The sequence below is a fragment of the Neomonachus schauinslandi genome, chromosome 6 (genome assembly GCF_002201575.2).
Source record: "Neomonachus schauinslandi chromosome 6, ASM220157v2, whole genome shotgun sequence".
In the NCBI taxonomy this organism is placed as follows: domain Eukaryota; kingdom Metazoa; phylum Chordata; class Mammalia; order Carnivora; family Phocidae; genus Neomonachus; species Neomonachus schauinslandi.
Genome location: NC_058408.1, coordinates 58,190,609 through 58,210,951, shown reverse-complemented (window position 1 = coordinate 58,210,951; position 20,343 = coordinate 58,190,609). Strand labels below are relative to the sequence as shown.

General features: G+C 44.6%; 1 protein-coding gene across 1 annotated transcript in view; it reads left to right on the top strand.

Annotated features, from left to right (window-relative positions):
* The window catches only part of MPZL1 (myelin protein zero like 1), a 62,459-nt gene extending 43,577 nt beyond the window's left edge, over positions 1-18,882 (top strand). The window contains exons 3-6 of the mRNA XM_044915958.1: positions 1,959-2,172; positions 2,894-3,026; positions 5,452-5,554; positions 16,424-18,882. Coding sequence (XP_044771893.1) covers positions 1,959-2,172; positions 2,894-3,026; positions 5,452-5,554; positions 16,424-16,525 — 552 coding nt within the window. The 3' untranslated portion in view covers positions 16,526-18,882. The remainder of the gene's footprint in view (positions 1-1,958; positions 2,173-2,893; positions 3,027-5,451; positions 5,555-16,423) is intronic.
* Positions 18,883-20,343: the final 1,461 nt, after the last annotated feature.

The following is a 20,343-nucleotide window of genomic DNA, read 5'->3' as shown; positions in this document are numbered from 1 at the left end:
GAGTGGATGTGAGGGGCATTGTTTAGTCTATAGGAAATAAAACATCACCAGGAAGACACCCAGTGGTAATAACTTTCTCTCAAATAGTTGGCTCCATTTATGCTCAAAACATTCTTGTCAAGTGGGTTGAGGCAAGTCTATAAGACTTAATATAAAGAACATGCTGTATTTTTCATGAGCATATTAGGATAATCAATTTATACTTACATACCAACCTGATTACAGGTAATTCCAGAATGCTTAGCTATTGATATAAGATCTTTTAACTCGAAAGTATCAGAATATATTTAATAAGATGAGCTGGATGCTTTGGTTTTTACAGATTTCCAGGAAAATTCAAGCCTGACATACCATAGATGGCTTTTCTGGTCTGTGGAATCAGGGTCCCCATGTCTAAACTGGAACTCATCTTCTCTCCCCTTTGTTTACCTTCTTTGCTAGTTCTTTTGGGTAGTTGTGTTTGTCTGAGGACCCAATTTTTAAATCTTGAATCTTGTGGGGGTTTTTTGGTCCTGTCCTTCCCTATCTGCTCCCACTTCTTTTCCACCCCAGGAAATAAGAATGCTTGCTGTTCTTAACAAGCATATAGATTATATTAAGCACAGGGTATATGCTTGATAAATGGTAATAATAATAATATAATTATTACTATTAATATTTTCCAGTGATCATTTAGGCATCATGGAGGGTGGATTAGAGAAGGTTGAGAGCAGTTAAGAGGCCACAGTCCAAGATGATGAGAGCACGAAATGATGTATTATCAGTGGAACTTCAGTAGAGAGAAGAGAAAAACTAAGAGGTAGAATTGACAGGATTAGTAGGTTGACTGGGTGGGAAGGAAGGTAGAGGAATCAAGGGTTACTCCGGGATTTATGGTTTGGGAGATGCAGTCATCCACCAGTTGAGATGGGACACACAGATGGAAGGTGAAGGTGACAAACTTGGAGGTGGGGCAGCTGGGTTGTAAAGTGAGTAGGCAGCTGGGTGAGGATTCAGAGCTCAGGGGAACACCACAGGTGGAGAGAGGGGTTGGGGAGTTACCAAAATATCAATGTCCTTAAATCACACAGAGGATTCGCTGTGCTCAGAGGGTTCTAAAAATGTTCTGTTTGAGTTACCACGGAGCTTGTGTTTGACTAATGCTGATTTCTTCCCCTGGCCCACTATCATCGCACCTGTGAATAACAAGAAGGGCATCAAGCCCCCTGCAGAGCTGCTGGGATTGAAGCCAAGTATCAGGATAGATCCCCCACCCATTAGACCATACCTAGCTTCCAAGGTGCTGGGCTTGACAAGGTTTCTTTGAGAAATGAGTTCCTTTGCTAAAAGCAGGTGTGAGGAAAGTTAGCTGAAGGCGGAATCTTCAAAGAGAAGCGAGGACATTGGGGTGTCTGGGCTTCCTCTCACACACCCGTAACATTTCCCTAGGAAACCAATACGTAAGAGGGAGAAGCCCATCAGATTAACTAACTGATCTGTGAACTTTAGGCTTTGCTTACTTCAGGTCTTTGTAGAACTAAATGGTAAACTTCGTGAATTCAGACCGAAACATTTGGATTTACAGGCTCAGTCATGGTGTGGTCACTGGCTCTGAAGGGTCAGATGGTCCTGACTTTGACTTTGGATCCACCCCGTTATCACTGTGACCTTGAGCAAATGGCTTCCTTCGGTCTCCTTTTCCTTATGTATGAGAAATGGGGAGTAATCACTTCATCAGTGGCATATTGAGAAGATTTGAGATGATGATACACGAGTTTATTTCTTCAACTGAAATAGGGTCAAACCCTGTGATTTCTAAACTCTGGTCTGGCTTCTATTCCATAGCTCACTTGTCATATGAAGTTGTATTTCTTTCTCTGTGAAGTCTTTTGAAAAGAACCTTCCACAGCATGCCTGTTACAGAGTTTAGAGTGCCTGCCACTGAGAAGAGCTCATGTGTTCTTTTTTTCTAACTGCAGTTTTTCCACTACTCCCAAGGGCAAGCGTATCCTGGGAATTACCCACCATTTAAGGACAGAATCAGCTGGGCTGGAGACCTCGACAAGAAAGATGCGTCAATCAACATAGAAAACATGCAGTTTATACACAATGGCACCTATATTTGTGACGTCAAAAACCCTCCTGACATTGTTGCCCAGCCAGGACACATTAGGCTCTATGTCGTAGAGAAAGGTACTTCCTTGGGTATTTTGGCAGTGGTGACACAGTCCCTTTTATCTCAGGTTTAGGTGGAGAGCAAGACTTACATTTCCGGGTGTGTTGGGAAGGAGTGTGTTTGTACTACAGTTGAGCCCCCTGCCCCTGTGGACCTGTGGCTTGCTCACACGAGCGCGTTCAGGGCGCCCCTGCTTCTCCAGCTGGACTAGCCAGGTTCTTCATCTGGAGCCCGCTGATCCAAATTCAGCAGTGTGCATTCTTTAGTATTAATCAGAAGTCAGACTGAATTCACGGTGGTTGGGTGGGGTGGGCAGTGGGAAAGAAGATTAATACTGCTTCCATATTCCCCAAGAGAAAGTTTTCACATCTGCAGAAGCAGGACAGTTTTTTTCTTCCCTTTTTTGGAAAGTAAGCAGGAAATGCAGGTTCTGGTGTCTCCTTTTGAGACAAAGTCTGCTTTGTTGGAGAGCCAATTGAGGTAAATTCACACCCCTGGAATTTCTCTGACCTTAGGGCATTGAGAGGGAGGGATTGTGTGCGTAGAAATGCTTCGCTCTGTAGCTCATTCTTCATCCGTTAATATTTGTACTTCATCATTTAGACACTAGGAGTTTGTAATGTGGACAATAAAAGAGGAAGTGGAAACTGCTAAAGCACTTTATTATTAATATAATAAAATCCCACTTCTTCTCTTGGTAGGAAAGTACCTTAAAACGATTTTGTTCTTTCTCTCTAGAGATCTTGCCCGTGTTTCCAGTTTGGGTGGTGGTGGGTATAGTTACTGCTGTGGTCCTAGGTCTCACTCTGCTCATCAGCATGATCCTGGCTGTCCTTTATAGAAGGAGAAACTCTAAACCGGATTATACTGGGTAAGAAACAGTGCTTGGGGAGGGGGGGTGAAGTGGGGGAGAAAATGGGGGGAGGAAAGGAATAAAAAAACTGGTGTATTTTTTGTGGAAAATGAAGGGTGAAGTATGAGCTACTTTTCGTTTTCACATCGGAATCGGGGAGTGTGTCCTTGGGGGGCAGCAGAGAGCGGTGGCCTGTGGGTAAGCGTGGACTGTGGCACTCTGCTTGCTCCAGAGTGCCTGTCTGGGGTTTGGTGCCGTGGATGGACCACAGTTAGGACCACGAAGCCACAGACGTCCCTTTCCCACTATCAGTGTGGTTTGAATCTCTTGGTAGTAATCGCACAAGGTTCTTGTTTTCAGTTGGGTGAATATAAAGCGCTAGTCCCAAAGCCTGCTGCTAATAAACAACTCCAGCAGATGTGATGATGAGGGCTTTTCCCTTCTGTTGTTTTGTAAGCAGTTTTATTGCTTTGATCATTCTTGAATGCATGGCTGGACTCCTCCAAACTGGGATAACAAGAGTTGGACACCACAGTGTACCAGCAATAAAGAGAAGTAGATTTTCTTTCTGTTTATGGCTTCTCAAAGAGAGCACCTCGGAGCAGAGGGTGCATGTCTAACTGAAGGACCTTCTCTCTCCCCCGCTGCAGCTGGACAGCTAGCCCATGTAAGCTCTGTAGGACTCCCGGGGTAAGACCGAGCAGAGGCTGTATTCGGGCTGCAGCACGAGCCGGGCCCCCTGTGCACGGGCTCGCCATCAGCAGCCTGAAGGGAGTGTGCTCTGAGAAATTGCATGCCCTGGACCCCTGTGCTGCTGGGCGGTGGGAGCCCTGGCCCCCCCCCCCGTGCTGCTGGGTGGTGGGAGCCCTGGCCCCCCGTGCTGCTCCGGTCTTTAGGAGTGCCGTGTTCTAACACGTTTGAGTGTTCAAATTCAGATCTTGTTTGCTTGGAATGCTTCTGTCCTGCTGACTCTGTCTTCCCCTTTGCATGGTGAGTGCTTTACGATGAACTGTAACTGGAGCGTTGGTTTTCAACATGAGACTAATCCAGGGTGGTGACCCACCAGGGTCCATAGTTCTTGCTTTGGGGGTCAGGAGGGGGCAGAAAAGTGTGCCTTAGAATCCTGCATGGCATCATGAATGCTGCTTCTCTTCTTACTGTGGTTTTTTTTCCCCCTCCCCTGCTTTTTCTACCTTGGTGTGCCGGGATCAGATCCTGCTTATCTTCCACTTCTTAAGGAAGGCTGACATAGAGGACACACTGGGACTGTAACAGGGCTGGGGTCCTCTTCCACTCCCACTAGACACATGGTAACTAATCCCATTGCTGTTAACATTGATGTGTATGTATTCAGCCCATCCCCCTTGTCGACAACTAACCAGCTAGCTCTGAGCTAACCCAACAGTTATTATAGTTTGTCCATAAATACGTCCTGTGTTTGCATTGGCAACTTGTTGAGCGTACCATCCCAGGGAAATTGGGTTGTCAGGTTTCCTGGAGGTTTTATGATCATCTGAATATATATGTTCTTCACGTAGAGTGGCTTTGTGTGTGTGTGTGTGTGTTTTAGTGTTCTTGTGTTCTTTCGTATGTGAATTATGTTATTGGTGGTTGAGACCCTCTTTGTGTTAGATACTCAGACCATTTTGGTTTGGGATACAGAGCTCATAGAGCTTCCTGTTTCAGAGAAGACACAGTTCACAGAACACACAGTTTGCTTTGTTCTTAGTAACCACACTTGAATGTGGACCTCCCCAAACCTCTAAGATTTTCTTTAAAAATGCATCATAAAGGATTTAAGCTCTGACAAATACCATTAGAGAATCCCCAATGAGTTACCTCCTGGCATTCACTTTCCCTTCTTTATTTATGAGATAATGCTTGTTGTGAAAGATGCCCAGAGCCCTGACAAAGTTCAGCCTTTGTGATGTGACATTTCACAGTTTCTTATCATTCGTCACTTCCTGGGTTTTCTTTGGTTGGGTTGTAGTATTAGTGGGGAAACTGAATATGGGGAGCTAAGGAATGGAAGGGATGAGATGAGCCAAGGCGACAAGCCTGGATGTGGATCTGTAATTTTTGAAATACATTCAGCAGAGGTTTGCCTTGGATTGATATTACGAAGGCTTAGCTTCTTTAAGCATTAATCCCAGAGGAGGAGTGGTAGCAGGGGGAAAACACAAAGCAGCAAACCAAGGTTACACTACATTGGTTTCTATCCACACACAGTAGGTTCATTGACTTGAAAGAAATAGTGTCAGGGATGAAAAATAGCCTCAAGATCTGTGACCATTTTGATACTCATTGTTCTGTTGTGTTTTGTTTTATCTGCTGCTTCATCTTGTCATCACTTCCATATCTGTATTTTTTTCCATTAATTTTAATTTTTTATTTTTATTTATTTATTTTTTTACATTTGTTCTCCAAACTGCCAACTCATCAGCTGCAGTACATCAGAGAGTGTGTCACCAGTTAAGCAGGCCCCACGGAAGTCCCCCTCCGACACAGAGGGTCTAGTAAAGAGCCTGCCTTCTGGATCCCACCAGGTAACGGCTGATTGCAGTTCTGCCCACTGTTCTGTACTCTGTAGTTTGGTGCTCTGTCACTTTCCTGATGCAGGAAACAATACTGAGCCATGAGACAGGAAAGAGAGCAAGAGAGGAAGAGGGGGAATAAGAGCTGGCTTAGGAGGGCCACAAGAAAATATGTGGAGAAGAATCCCCGAGTAAAGGTTTCCACCAAGGCACCGCTAACGGATTGTTTACTAATAATGCCGCTCTTCTCGGCCAAATGAAATTAGGAAATGGCCTTGTCTGATGTAATTCCTTAATTGCTTAAGGAAATAAATCTAGGGAACTAGATTATGTTTTGAGGTGCTCTGTAAGACAAGGAATTAGCAGGAAAAAGTTGATATTCTTGGTATTGAAAATAAAGTAGAAAAAAATATTTTGTATGAGTTCTTTAGAAGAATTTGAAAGTAAACACGTATCCGAATAATTGGTAGGCTTGATGAACGAGGAAGGGCATTGATTTCTACTTCTCATAGAAAGTACAGAAGAGAAATAACTTTTATTTGGAACTCAGCATAGGATCTAGCATCGTGGTTAATACTGTGTTTCGGCTGTGTTGTTGGAACTCTAATTGTGGCATGGCAAAAATTCCAGAGCTTAGTACCGACTCTGTCCTTCTGGGGTAGAAAGCATTCTAAGGAATTTGGCCAGTGACAGCTTTTCCCTGAGGTGTTTTGGAGCTCACATAGATTTAAAAGGAAGAAAGAAAAGAATAACAGTGACCTGTGGAAGTGGTACTCAGAGCCTTAGTCCACAGCTGTTAATATGCGGTGAGGATGCGGAGGCATTGTGTTGTAAAATCACTAAAAGCACACACCCAGCAAATCGCAGAATTGGGTCTAGAACTCAAGCTCTAGCACATTCTCTGTCCTGTCATAGCATCAGGGCTCATGACTAATTCCTAGTCTATCTGTCTCTCTCAGATAACATAGTGTATCTCAGATACCTCAGTTCACTAATTCGGGTTGCAAATGGGAATAGGGTTATAAATAAAGGCTTGAGAGTTAGGCATAACATCTGAATCTGAAGAAGGCTTGGAAATTTTTTCTTCTGCTTTGAAGCACTATGGGAGTTGCTCATCTGTTGAAAACAGACAAGGAGGGGGAAAAAAGATAGAATGATTTTTGGACACTGGAAAATGAAACAGCACAGTGTGGTGCTGTGATCCCTGAGAGAAAGGACACAAATAAGAGGAGCCCTGTGACTGTCTGAGCTTACTGCCTTGAGGCAGTTTCCAGACTGCAGTGCTGGGAGGGGCAGCACAGACGGAGCTCAGTTGTCCCACTGAATTGAGGGGCAGAAGTCAGTGTTTGGGGAGATCAAGGTGTCTAGGATTTATGAGGCAAAGTACCAGAGAAGAAGAAACTACACAGAAAAAAAAGAGATGTGCAGTGGTGGGGCTCCCTTGAGCCTTTTCTGAGTAGAGATTTTTGCACGCATGGGAGAAAACACCCTCCAACCAGAGAAAGAATCACCTGAAAAGCAGTAGGTTATATGATACCAATCAGGGCTGGGAATTGTTTGTGTTCCTAAAGGCCAGAGTACATAGACCTCATGATACACAGAGTATTGGTTGCAGTCCTGAGAATGGTCATGCCTTAGTAGTAGGGCTAATTAGCACCAGGATATGGACACCGTGGACCCACCATAACAAAGCTTAAAAGGAGGCCTTCAAAGAATCAGACTAAACTGAAAGTATTTTAGCTGCATGCCAGAACAAAATCCAACACTCTTTATAAGAATACAACAAAATCCAGCACCCAACAATGTAAAGTTTACAATGTCTAGCACCAATCAAAAATTACCACACATACAGAAAAGCAGGAAAATAATAACAAAACCAGGAGAAAAGTCAATCAATAGAAACAAACCCAGAAATGACAGACAATGGACATAGAACCAGGACTTTTAAACAAGTACGAAAACTTTTTAAATTACCTTAAAGGGAACCTTGACATAATGAGACACATATAAAAAAGACCAGAATGGGGGGGAGGGGTGGCGGACAACATTGGATGGCATAATCCACAAAAGAAAATATCAGTAAGCTCAAAGACACAGCAATAGAAACTACCCAAAATGAAGCACGAAGAGAAGGGCAGACTAGAGAAGATGGGCAATATCTGATTAGAGTCGGAAAAGGGAAGGAAAAGAAGGGAGTAAGAAAAAAAAATTAAAGAAATAAGAGCCAAACGCTTTACATTCTTTTAACTATTTCTTCTGGTATTTATCTTCATGTTTCTAAACAACTTCATTATATTACTACTTCTAGATATTTCAGTTTTAGATATTATCTACCAACTCCATAGAATGGAAAATGAGAATATACGTTTCTTTTTCTTCCAGCCTTTCTTCCCGACACACATTCTGTACACATACATACACACAGGCCTCTTCCCAATGTGGTTATGTCACTGGATTTAGGTATATTTCAAAGTTGTGTGTAGCTTTTTTTTTCCCACCATTGTACCACATATATTTGTTTCCTTTTGTAATTTTTTGTTTTTCATGGAGCCAATATTTGCCTTGTTTTTTTATTACATAGTACTTATTTGTTTATTTAAAAGATTTTATTTATCTTTTTGAGAGAGAGAGAGCACAGACAGGGGGAAAGGCAGAGGGAGAGGGAGAAGCAGGCTCCCCACTGAGCAGGGAGCTCAATGTGGGGCTCAGTCCCAAGACCTGATCATGACCTGAGCCGAAGGCAGACGCTTTGATTGAGCCACCCAGGTGCCCCTTTTTTAATAATTTTCAAAAAGCTATTTCTTACTCTCTAATTATAATATCCTGTACTTGTTTTCATGAATGCGTTTTTCTTCTCTCTGAGCATATAATTTTTTCTTAGGTTTTATGTGATTTTTTTATTTAATGTTTTCTTCTGTCACTTGATTTTGCTGTTTCTTTTCAATTACCTTTTTCTCTTATAATGACCCTTGATATGTAAGGTACTCAAATCTGCTCAGAAGCTCTTTGTACAGAGATAGAGCTTCCTGGGTAGTGGGCTTCACAGTTGGTATGAAGTGCTGGCTGTCTTTCATTGGGGGACCTCTAAGTATCAGTTGCTGAGAGTCTTTTTTTCTCGGGTTCGTCACTTTGTCCAGAAAGAAACCCCTGCTTGGGAGCTGAGCAGAGGAAGGAGAGCTGAAGGCTCACTGTTCTAGAAGCAGACTTGCCCACCCCGTTTGGAGTGCCGACACCTTCCCCTGCCATGCCTGCTATCCCTGAGTCAGTGATGGCTCATTTGCTGCGAGTGAACCCCCAGGGTTCTGCCCAGGCCGAACTCAATGGCATTTTCTAGAGGTTGGTGAGAAGTAATCCAGCCATTGTGTTGATCTGTATTGGCATTTTTCAGCATCCGCAAGATAACACCAGATTAGCTTTGGGAGTAAAATTGTGGCGTTCCTCACAGTTGGTTCCTGGGTGATTTCCTTTGTGCTCAGGGCAGACCCCTGAAGGCCTCTTCCGTCTCCATCAGGTTGTAAATCAGGGTTTCTGTTCGGGTGGCATGTACCTGAGTACCTTTGTCTGACTCAGTTACTCTTATCAAGTCATACAGTACCTTTTATTTTACAGTTGGACTTGTTAAAACTCGTTTCTGCCTTACCTGTTTCTGGAACTTACAAATCCTTTGCCAGTTAACGCAAGGCTTAGAAGTAGATCACGTGATTTCCTAGCAGACTTCTCTTCTCGCTTTTGTTTTATTTGGCTTTGCATTTAGTGGCCATGTCAACTTAAAACACGGACTGGTCTCCTAAGGTTAAAACATTTGCTTCATTCACACCATAAAATTCCCAAACACTGTAGAGCATTAGCAGGTGATCCTAGTGTGTGCTTTTTTTTTTTCTTAAAGATTTATTTATTCATTTTAGAGAGAGAGAGTGAGCAGGGGGGCGGGGGGAGGGGTGACCAGAGGGAGAGAATCTCCAGCCAGACTCCCCGCTGATCGCAGAGCCTAACGCGGGGCTCGAGCTCACAACCCTGAGCTCATGACCTGAGCTGAAATCAAACGTGATGCTCAGTTGACTGAGCCACCCAGGAGCCCCTGGTGAATGCATTTATTCACCGCCACTCACATGCCATCATCAGTTTGCATAGCGACGCCCCTCTGGCCGAGCACCGGAGTACTGGATGGACGTTGTCGTCGCCAGAATCCTTATGCTATACTCTCTCTTCAGTTTAACGGAGGCTGCAAAGGTTTTCACAGTTTAAGAAAACTTACTTGACCTCCTCTGTTCATCTAATTAGGGAATTTATGAAATTCATTGCCCTTTGTAAATTGAATGCAACCAAACATAAGGATTCTCTTAAGAATCTAATCATTCCTTAAACCTAACCAAAGAGGTAAAGGATGTATACTCTAGGAACTACAAAACACTCATGAAAGAAATTGAAGAAGACACAAAAAGATGGAAAAACATTCCATGCTCATGGATTGGAAGAATAAACATTGTTAAAATGTCTATGCTACGCAGAGCAATCTATACCTTCAGTGCCATCTCGATCAAAATTCCAATGACATTTTTCAAAGTCCTGGAAAAAACAATCCTAAAATTTGTATGGAATCAGAAAAGACCCCGAATCGCCAAGGAAATGTTGAAAAAGAAAAACAAAGCTGGGGGCATCACGTTGCCCGATTTCAAGCTATATTACAAAGCAGTGATCACCAAGACAGCATGGTACTGGCACAAAAACAGACATATAGACCATTGGAAGAGAATAGAGAGCCCAGATAGGGACCCTCAACTCTATGGTCAAATAATCTTTGTTGACAAAGTAGGAAAAAACATGCAATGGAAAAAAAAGTCTCTTCAATAAATGGTGCTGGGAAAATTGGACAGCCACATGCAGAAGAATGAAACTCGACCATTCTCTAACATAAACTCAAAGTGGATGAAAGACCTCAGTGTGAGACAGGAATCCATCCAAATCCTAGAGGAGAACATAGGCAGTAACCTCTTTGACATCGGCCACAGCAACTTCTTTCAAGATACATCTCCAAAAGCTAGTGAAACAAAAGCAAAAATGAACTTTTGGGACTTCATCAAGATAAAAAGCTTCTGCACAGCAAAGGAAACAGTCAACAAAACAAAGAGGCAACCCACAGATGGGAGAAGGTATTTGCAAATGACACTACAGATAAAGGGCTGGTATCCAAGATCTATAAAGAACTTCTCAAACTCAACACCCAAAAAACAAATAATCCAGTCAAAAAGTGGGCAGAAGACATGAACAGACACTTCTCCAAAGCAGACATACAAATGGCTAACAGACACATGAAAAAATGTTCATCATCATCAGCCATCAGGGAAATCCAAATCAAAACCACACTGAGATACCACCTTACACCAGTTAGAATGGCAAAAATGGACAGGGAAAGAAACAAATGTTGGAGAGGTTGTGGAGAAAGGGGACCCGTCTTACACTGTTGGTGGGAATGCAAGTTGGTATAGCCACTTTGGAAAACAGTGTGGAGGTTCCCCAAAAATTTAAAAATAGAGCTACCCTATGACCCAGTAATTGCACTCCTGGGTATTTACCCCAAAGACACAGATGTAGTGAAAAGAAGGCCATATGCACCCCGATGTTCATAGCAGCAATGTCCGCAATAGCCAAACTGTGGAAAGAGCCGAGATGCCCTTCAACAGACGAATGGATAAAGAAGATGTGGTCCATATATACAATGGAATATGACTCAACCATCAGAAAGGATGAATACCCAACTTTTACATCAACATGGATGGGACTGGAGGAGATTATGCTAAGTGAAATAAGCAGAGAAAGTCAATTATATGGTTTCACTTATTTGTGGAACATATGGAATAGCATGGAGGACGTTAGGAGAAGGAAGGGAAAAATGGGGGGGGGCGGGAATTGGAGGTAGAGATGAACCATGAGAGACTATGGACTCTGAGAAACAAACAGGGTTTTAGAGGGGAGGGGGGAGGGGGGATTTGTTAGCCTGGTGATGGGTATTAAGGAGGGCACGTACTGCATGGAGCACTGAGTGTTATATGAAAACAATGGATCATGGATCACCACATCAAAAACCAATGATGTATTGTACGGTGACTAACATAACATAATAAAATTTAAAAAAAAAATCTAATCATTCCTCTGTATGTTTTGTTTTGATCACTTCCACACACATGTGGGTGCTTACTATACGGGTAGTGTGGCTGAACTTGGGAAATGCAGGGATGATGAGCACCCAGACCCTGCCCTCAAAAACCTTAGAGTCTTCTGGGTTGTTAAGATCATTTTTAGGCTTTTCTGTGATGGCCTGAAATTTTTTTTTTTTTTTAAGATTTTATTTATTTGACAGAGAGAGCACAAGCAGAGGGAGAGTGAGGGAGAAGTAGGCTCCCCGCTGAGCAGGGAGCCCGATGTGGGGCTCGATCCCAGGACCCTGGGATCATGACCCGGGCCGAAGGCAGCCGCTTAACCAACTGAGCCACCCAGGTGTCCCAAATTTTTTTTAATATCTGAATGAACAGATTTTTTTTTTTTAAATACCCTGACAGCCTTGAGAAAATCTTCATACTTAGATGAACTCCAGGGTAGTGTTTTAAGAATTAGTAATGTGTCACAGACTGGCACTGACTCTGGGATCCAGTCAGTGGTGTTAACTTGGGGGGAGTTATTTCACCTCAGCATCTGTTTCTCATCTCTGAAATGATGGGTTGGGGCAAGTCGATCTTCTCATTTTTCTGTTTTTAATTACAAGGGCCGATGGTGCACTGTGCTTTGTAAGGACGGCTAAAGGCGGTTGCTGGCCCTGCTAGCAATCAGATTGGTGAAGTGGGGGCGTGGATAGGAATACTTGCAAGCTATCCCTTGGTACTTTCTTCCAGGGCTTTTATCATGACATGTTCCCTGATCAGCAAAACCTTCCATTTCCTACCCACAGGCACCATCCGAGAATCTAATAGCATTAGTAATTACTACTTGGAGGAATAAATAACTCCATGTTATTTTGTCAGAAGAATAGAACTAACAGGAGTGCACTAAGGAGGAAATTTACAAAAGATGAGACATAACACCCAACCAGGACATGAAGTTTGCTGTATTATTTGTCTGTTTTTGGTCACTATTTTTGTTATAATTGGAAGGCTTGAGTAAAAGTAGCCTTAACAGTCAGAGGTTTATTAACTCACAAGCGGTCCCAATGCAAGGTACTTCTGTGTTCTTTAGTTCAGTGGCCCCACAGTGTCATCGATGACATAGTTCTTTCCGCCTTCTTCTTTCATCCTCTGCATATTGTCTTTGTTCTTGGGCTCCTTCCTGCAGCCTCCAGATGGCCACCATGGTTTCCGGCAGCACCCGAGAAAAGGCATCTGGGAGAAGAGCTGAAGCTCCTCCCATGCGGTTTTTATTACGGATTTCCTTTACCAGAAGCCCCCCAGCAGACTTCTCTGAGTCCCCACTGGGAGTGGGTCACATGCTGATGTCTCTTCCAGTCATCGGCAAGGGGACAGGGATGATGACGGGCTTCACCCCTGGGGGCAGGGAAGGGTGGGGTCATTTACCTGAGCAAAGGGATGGGGAACACCAAACCCGAATTAGGGTTCTTCAGCGAAGTGGAAGTAGAAGGTTGGGTTGGGAAGGGTGTTAGGTAGGCACTACTTAGAGTATTCTGGCATTAGGGATGAGAAGCAAAACTCTTTCTTTGTGAAGTTTAGTTTAAAATAATTTTTGTGGGTCTCTTTCCTGAATCCTTTTCTAGAAATGGTTAATGTTTTGAATGCAAAAGGCAGGGATTGGTGGGGGGCAGCGATGGAGTGGACTAGTTAGGTACCTACCAGCTGGGGCACAAGGATGCGGTAATGTTTGAAGTACGCACGCTCATCGCCTCATCTGGTTCTCACAGCGGCCCTACGAGGCACGTTCTTTTATCGTCCCTATGTTCCACATGAAGAGACTGAAGCTTTGTTGAGTCACTTGCTCAAAGTTACTAGTTAGTGGCAGAACTGGTGTTAGATCCAGATCTGTCTGGCTCAAAGGCAGGTGCTTATTGTCTCCTGCCTGTCCAGTTCTTTTCAAGTCCGTTTTGATACTCGATCTCATTTATCTCAGAGTCCTAATACGTAGCTGTGTTTCACACCTATTTTTGGCAGTGACATAAATACTGAAAAAGGTGTTTTATGAACAGTCACTGAGCATATGGTAAAAGCAGATGTTCTCTCTTGGTGGTACCTGTGCTAGGGGATTGGGTGTGATTGAGATTAGAAAGGGCTGCAGAGACTACGGAAAGTGGACAGCAGGACAGAACACACTGGCTTCTGCGTAATCAGTGCATGTTTGGAGGTGGGCCTCCTTGCTCTTCCGTAACCCTTTTCTCATGATCCCTCTCCCCCCACCTTCACCAGTATGTTTTTATATTGGAATACACTTCATACACATGGACTTCAGGAGTAATTTTATCTCTAGACCTGGGTCAAGCGACTTGTTTCTTTCTTTCTTTTTTTTTTTTTAAGATTTTATTTATTTATTTGAGAGAGAGAGAATGAGAGGGAGGAGGGTCAGAGGGAGAAGCAGACTCCCCACCGAGCAGGGAGCCCGATGCGGGACTCGATCCCGGGACTCCAGGATCATGACCTGAGCTGAAGGCAGTTGCTTAACCAACTGAGTCACCCAGGCGCCCCAAGCGACTTGTTTCTTGAAACATTTTCAGTAGTTAAGGACAATTTATGCAGTAAATAGTTGGGGGCGAAATGTATCCAGAGCAACTTTTCTCTCGATTGTTGTAATTCTGTGTGGTAAAGTACCCCCCCACCCCCACCCTGCAAAAAAAAGTGGAGGGTAGAGGGGGTGAGTGCCAAGACGTACAGTAAAAACATCTAGCTTAGCGTAGGTGCTGTTCTTGGTACTGTTTTAATTCTCGAATACCCAAAAGTGACTATCTTCGTTCCCTGGATCCTCCATGTTCCACAGAGACCCAGGATACTTTCAGCTTCCAAATAACCTTCAGAACCCAGCTTCAAAGAGCTGTTCTAGATTGAGCTACTATCAGCAGATGCCTGATCTTGACCCACATCCCAGAATTCCTTTGGATCCATTACATCATACACCCCTTCACCGGCACCTACTGGGTCTGCCCAGTTCTGCTCTAGGCACTTAACTAACAAAATCCCTGACCTCGGGGCCCCATTCTAAGAGGGAAAGGGAATGAGGACATGGGATAGTGGTAAGCAGTTTAAAAACAAACAAACAAACCACACACACAAATCCATCAACAGGAGGGAATTTCTTTTATCTTTCAGTGTTTTCCCAGTTGCTTTTGACAAATTGTTGTGTCCTCTTGCCATGGAAGACAACACTGTCTCACATGAGATACCTTACTGGTATTTTAACATTTACTGACTGATTCTCCACTTATTCTGTGTTCTTTTTCGTCTTTGTTTTCTGTGTTCTCTTTCTTTTCCATTTACCTAGTGTATCAGTTAGCTATTGCTGTGTAACAAACCACCCCAAAACATAATGGCTTAAAACAGCCACCATATTTATTTGGCTCCCAATTCTGTAGGTTGGTTGGGCAGATCTGGCCAGGAGAGTCCAGCCGATCTCTGCACCTGCAGTTGGCTGGACTGTCTACAGTGGTCTCAATCACAGTCTGTTAGTGGACAGGTGGTTGGCCTGAGAGGCAGCCCTGGGATATTGTTTTCTAACCACTTCAGGTGCATATCATGTGGCCCTGACAGCCGGCATGTCCCTTCTGGAGAAGTTGGAGGACCTGCACTCCTCCGGATCCCCCACGACACATTAGGGGATGCAAGTTCTGGGGCCCCCAGGTAGGAATAAGGATGTTTAGTTGAAACTACAGGCTTTTGGCTACTGAGCTTATGATTCCAAAGTTGAAAGCTTAAGCACAATATTTGACTTCTCAAGGAGAGTTTCCTGGATTGGGAGAAAAGTTGACTTTGGGTTATATTGAACCTGTCTTTTGCAATCGGGGCTATTGTGTTATTGTTGTTTCTAACTTTAGAATCTCTGGATTGGAAGGGAGGGACAATAAGGGTTGTGAAGTGCGAGCACCCACCTGATACTTGAAACACCAGTGTCTGCTCAGTCCTCCTCCCCAGGAGCCAGAGGGCTCACTGTGCCTCCCAGCAGCCCGCCTTCCCTGGCTGTCCTGGCTGGGGCCCTGGAGCCCCCTTCCTCACTGCTGAGGCCAAAGGGCCTCCTCCATACTAGTCCGTCCAGAGTTTTCTTCACATTGCTCCAGATCATAGCTTTTTGGTTTTTTATTTTAAAACAGGAAAAATAGTTACCTGGTCTTAGATATCAAAGAAGCAATAGCCTTACTAGTTATGATAGGATCAGGCCAAAAGAATTATACTCTCGGTAGGTACATGAGAGAATATTTGAAATGTTTTTAAGCACCTGTTTGTACAAAGTGATCAGTTCACAATTGATCATATCTTTGGGTGATACCCAACATGCTGGTTTCTTAGGTGCTCACAATTTCAGTGGGTCTCAGGTGCCCATCTTAGTCCTTAAAACTCTGATCCCAGTTACAAGGGTTGAGGAATTCTGTGGCAGGTACGAAGATAAGGGTACTTCCTGAGGAGGAATATTATATTGTATAGAAATTCCCGGATACAGAAGTAGACGGAATAATGTAATATGCCTCCGTGCACCAGCTTTAACAATCACCAGAGCATCCCCGACCTTGTTTTAAAGTCAGCCCAGGACATACTGTTCCTAAGAGGTCTTCTTGAAGACATTCAGAAGAAGGAACTCATGATGCTGGAACCCTAATATTACCACTTTAATGATTGCTTCTGCCCCTGCCCCTGAATGGACCACCGGTTTTCCCAAACCCCTAATTGTCCTTCTCTTCTCCAGGGCCCAGTCATATATGCGCAGTTAGACCACTCTGGTGGACATCACAGTGACAAGATTAACAAGTCAGAGTCTGTGGTGTATGCGGACATCCGGAAAAATTAAGAGAAGACCCAGAACATATCCTAAGCAAGAAACAAATGAAAGGGGACACTTATGCAGAAAATGTAGCCCATAACCACCTGTGGCCTTGGAGAGCTGGGCAAGGACAAGCACATGTTCATTCATGGAAGGAGAAAAAGATGTGTATAAAGGATATGTATAAATATTCTATTTAATCTGATACGGGGAACCAATGTTGCATGATGAAAAGATGGTATGATTTTACGTATGTATAAATTTTCTTGCTGTTTTGTACTTTCTTTCAGGGTCCTTTACAGTTGGGAAAAGTCAGAAACATTCCTGTCGCTGTCATTTAGATGTGGTTGGCCTTCCTGGAGATGGTAGCAGGTCTTTAGTATTCAGTAGACATGGCCCTTCTGTCTCAGGGCTTAACCAGTCTTTGCATTTATCGTGGTTGGAGAGTGGAGACACTATCCTGGCGTCATGCCCAGGGTGGCCTCTAACAGAAAACCTCCGTTAGCTGTGCCCCTTGAACACAGTTCGGGAAGTTTTTGTTGGTATTTTGGTTTTTTGCTTTATATGTTGAGACCGACCTTAATGTTACACCCTTGATCATATCAGTTGGTGGATTTGTCATAGCAAGACCAGCAAAGGATAAATGCCAAGGTCACCTCTTTCTAGGTACTTTTAGATCAATATCATACACGTAATTGAAGTAGGAACCCCAGGTCTTGCTTGAGGAGTATGGTGCCATTTGGAGAGTCCTTCCTGCTTGAAATAAGGGTCCCCATACAGCCGACGGAGAGGAGTTTCATTTCCTTTTAAGTAGGCACAAATTGGGATAATTACAAAGCCAGTCTGTGGCATCCCGGAGCTATCTCTAGAGAACCGTCTTTCTAAAAGCTTCTGTCATGATTCCAGCGAGAGGTGGCATTGGTCACGGCTCTGTAATAGCTTCACGGGGCCTCAAAGGTTAAAGATAGTCTAGATTTTTTAAATCAGCAGGTAGGGTTATTAGCATTTCTGCTCTGGAAGTCTCTTCTCTGTTACTGTTTGGGCGTTTGGGGTGGGGTTTTTTTGGTTTTTCTTTTTTTGTTTTTACTCCCCCCCCTACTTTTTCCCATTATGTGGAATTGATAAATAAGGAGGTGAGGGGAAATGGGGGCATCCTTTCCAAGAATTCATCGTCTTCACTGACTACCCTCCTTACCCCGTCTTGAGCCGATGAGTTTTTATCTTTTACTGGGGATGAAAAACATGGGGAAGGTCAGCGAACACTTGTTTTTATTGTCATTCCCCCCTTTTTTCTGGATGATTTTAACAGAATTTCTTTGCCACTTAAAATGATGGGCAAGCCCCCCAGTCGGGCAGGACCCCGGCTAGCCGGGTGCAGAGCACATTCGGCCCAGGCTAGTTTTCCTGCCGCGGGGTTCAGGCGCGCCCGGAGCAGCTCGCTCTGCCTGCCTGCCTGCTGTCACCTCCGGGCGATGACCCCGAAGCCGACTTTGCAGAGGTTCCCAAAGGGCGCCGGGCGCAAAGGGGTGCGAGCTGGTATGGGGGCACCCGGGGCTCGCCCGACACATTTCTGCGAAGTGGGCGACTTCGCCGTGCCCCCGGGAACTTCCTTGCATCCATTCGGAGAACCACAGGAGCCTCTGAAGCCCTGTGTGTGCATGTGTGTTTGGGGGCGTGGGGTGCTGGGATCGTCACCCTTCTTCCAGCTGATGATGATGTTGTTCTTGGTGAGCCTTTGCCACCCGAGGAGCGGACAGCTGACCAAGACCGCCGTGAGGTAGAAAGGACACAAATTGTTGAGAGACCAATTCGTCTGTGTAATGTTTCCTTGAGTCCTTTTTTACAGAGAAAAGGCGCATTGTCCTTTTTCTCCACAGGTCCTGCGAATAAAGTAGATGTTCCTAATACCTCCTGAAAGCGACAGTCCCGGTTCCTCCTTTCCTTGTGGGGACGGGGACTTGGGATGCAAGGGGCACCCAGTGCAGCGACACTTGGTGCTGACAGCTGCCTCCTCGGCCCCGGGGTTTTCTCCTAACCGCCTCTGGATTTTTTGGCGCTTTCTCTTGCGACCCAGTGTCCCCGTGCCTGGCCACAGATGACAACAGTCGGGTAGCAGGGCTGCCCTTCCCATGTCTAATTAGTGGCAGAAGGAGACCTTTTAACGTTCCGTGTGATCAGGGGCCACCTAGAAGCGATTACTTAAGAGGTGAAAATCCCAAACCACCTATAGGTTTTCAGTGGAAATGTATCCAGCTAGGGAAAAACCCATTGAGTTCGTTGTTATTTTTTGTTTTTTTTCCTTCTTCAAGATTGTTGTACTTTTGTGGGTATTTTAATACATCTTTTTCAATTACTGAATTGTGTCATGTGCTCATTTTTAACCAAGTAGAAAAAGAGATGAAAGCCTTTTCATTCATGCCCCTCGGGTCCCACTGGCCTCCTCATTCTTCAGGAACACCACGCATTGCCAGCTTCAGGCCCTTTGCACCTGCTGTCCCCTCTGCCTGGAGCTTGCGTTCGGCACCTATTTGGGTGGTTTGCTCCCTCCTTTCCTGTAAGTCTCCGCTCACCTCAGAGAGACCTTCTGCCATATATAAAAGAGCAGCCTCACCCCCTCCACTGGCTCTCCCCAGCCCCCTCAGGCTCACTCTGTGTTTCTCCTTCTGTCCAGCCGTACATGTGCTTGTCTGTTGGAGCACGAGCCCCAGAGCTTTGTTGTTCTGTTCGCTGCTCCATCTTCAGCGCATGGATTAGTGCCTGGCGCTTGGCAGGGGCTCAACAAGTGTTGACTGATTGGGTGATGGATGTTATTCATTCAACACATTTATATCGAGAACTGTCCTGCCCCAGGCGGTGTGCCAAGCATGAGAAAGTAAAATGAACAAGACAGAGCTCCTCAAGGACCTTGCCACAGAGTAGGGGTAACAGGGGACATAACAGTAATAACTAATAGCTACTAAGTACTTGCCGTGTGCCAGGCACTCTGCATAGCATGATGACGGTGCACTAGTCCTAATCTTAACCCCACTTTTAGTTAGTTAGTTTTAAGATATTCTTTATTTGACAGAAAGAGACACAGCGAGAGAGGGAACACAAGCAGGGGGAGTGGGAGAGGAAAAGGTAGGGCCGGCGGGATCGCCTGTGGGAGCGGATCTCCTGTGAGCCACGTCCCTCACATGTGATGTGGCGAAAAGAGGAGAGACGCCTCCCTCAGCGCGCGGAGGCAGAGTACTGGGGAGTTGCCTCCGGCTGGGGCTCTGGTTTCCAAGCTGCATGGGGAACATGCCAACCAAATACGCACTTGTTATTTCCAAGGGCGGCCGCTGCCCCAGGCGGGCTGGTTCGGCAGTATTTAAAAGGAAACCTCAGACACTCTCTTCCCCGCTTAAAGCTGAACGCTCCCCCCTGATCCTTCCGGATGATTCCAGTGCTAACCAGGTTGGGTTTAGGGCCCGATGACTTAATCCTCCCAACTGCCTGTGACGGTTGAGGGAGCATTCTCTTAGAGGAGGCAAGGGGCTTTTGTAGTGGTGGAGGTGGTGCAAGGAACTGACCGTCTGATTTTATGGCAGGTTCCCACATGTACACATTGTTCCTGTATATTCGAGATCTTTTATTATGGAGAATTTCAAACAGGCACAAAAGAGAATAGTAAAACCCACTTCCACATATCCGTCCTCAATGATTGCTTCATCCACTCCTTTGTTCTTTTTCCTCTTTTCTGAATTATTTGAAGACAAATCCCAAAACATGTCAGTTCACCTGACATTCTTTGGGCATCTTTAAAAATATGTAAATTTTCTTCCATAACCATATTGTCACATGTAACAAACTTTTTTTTTAAG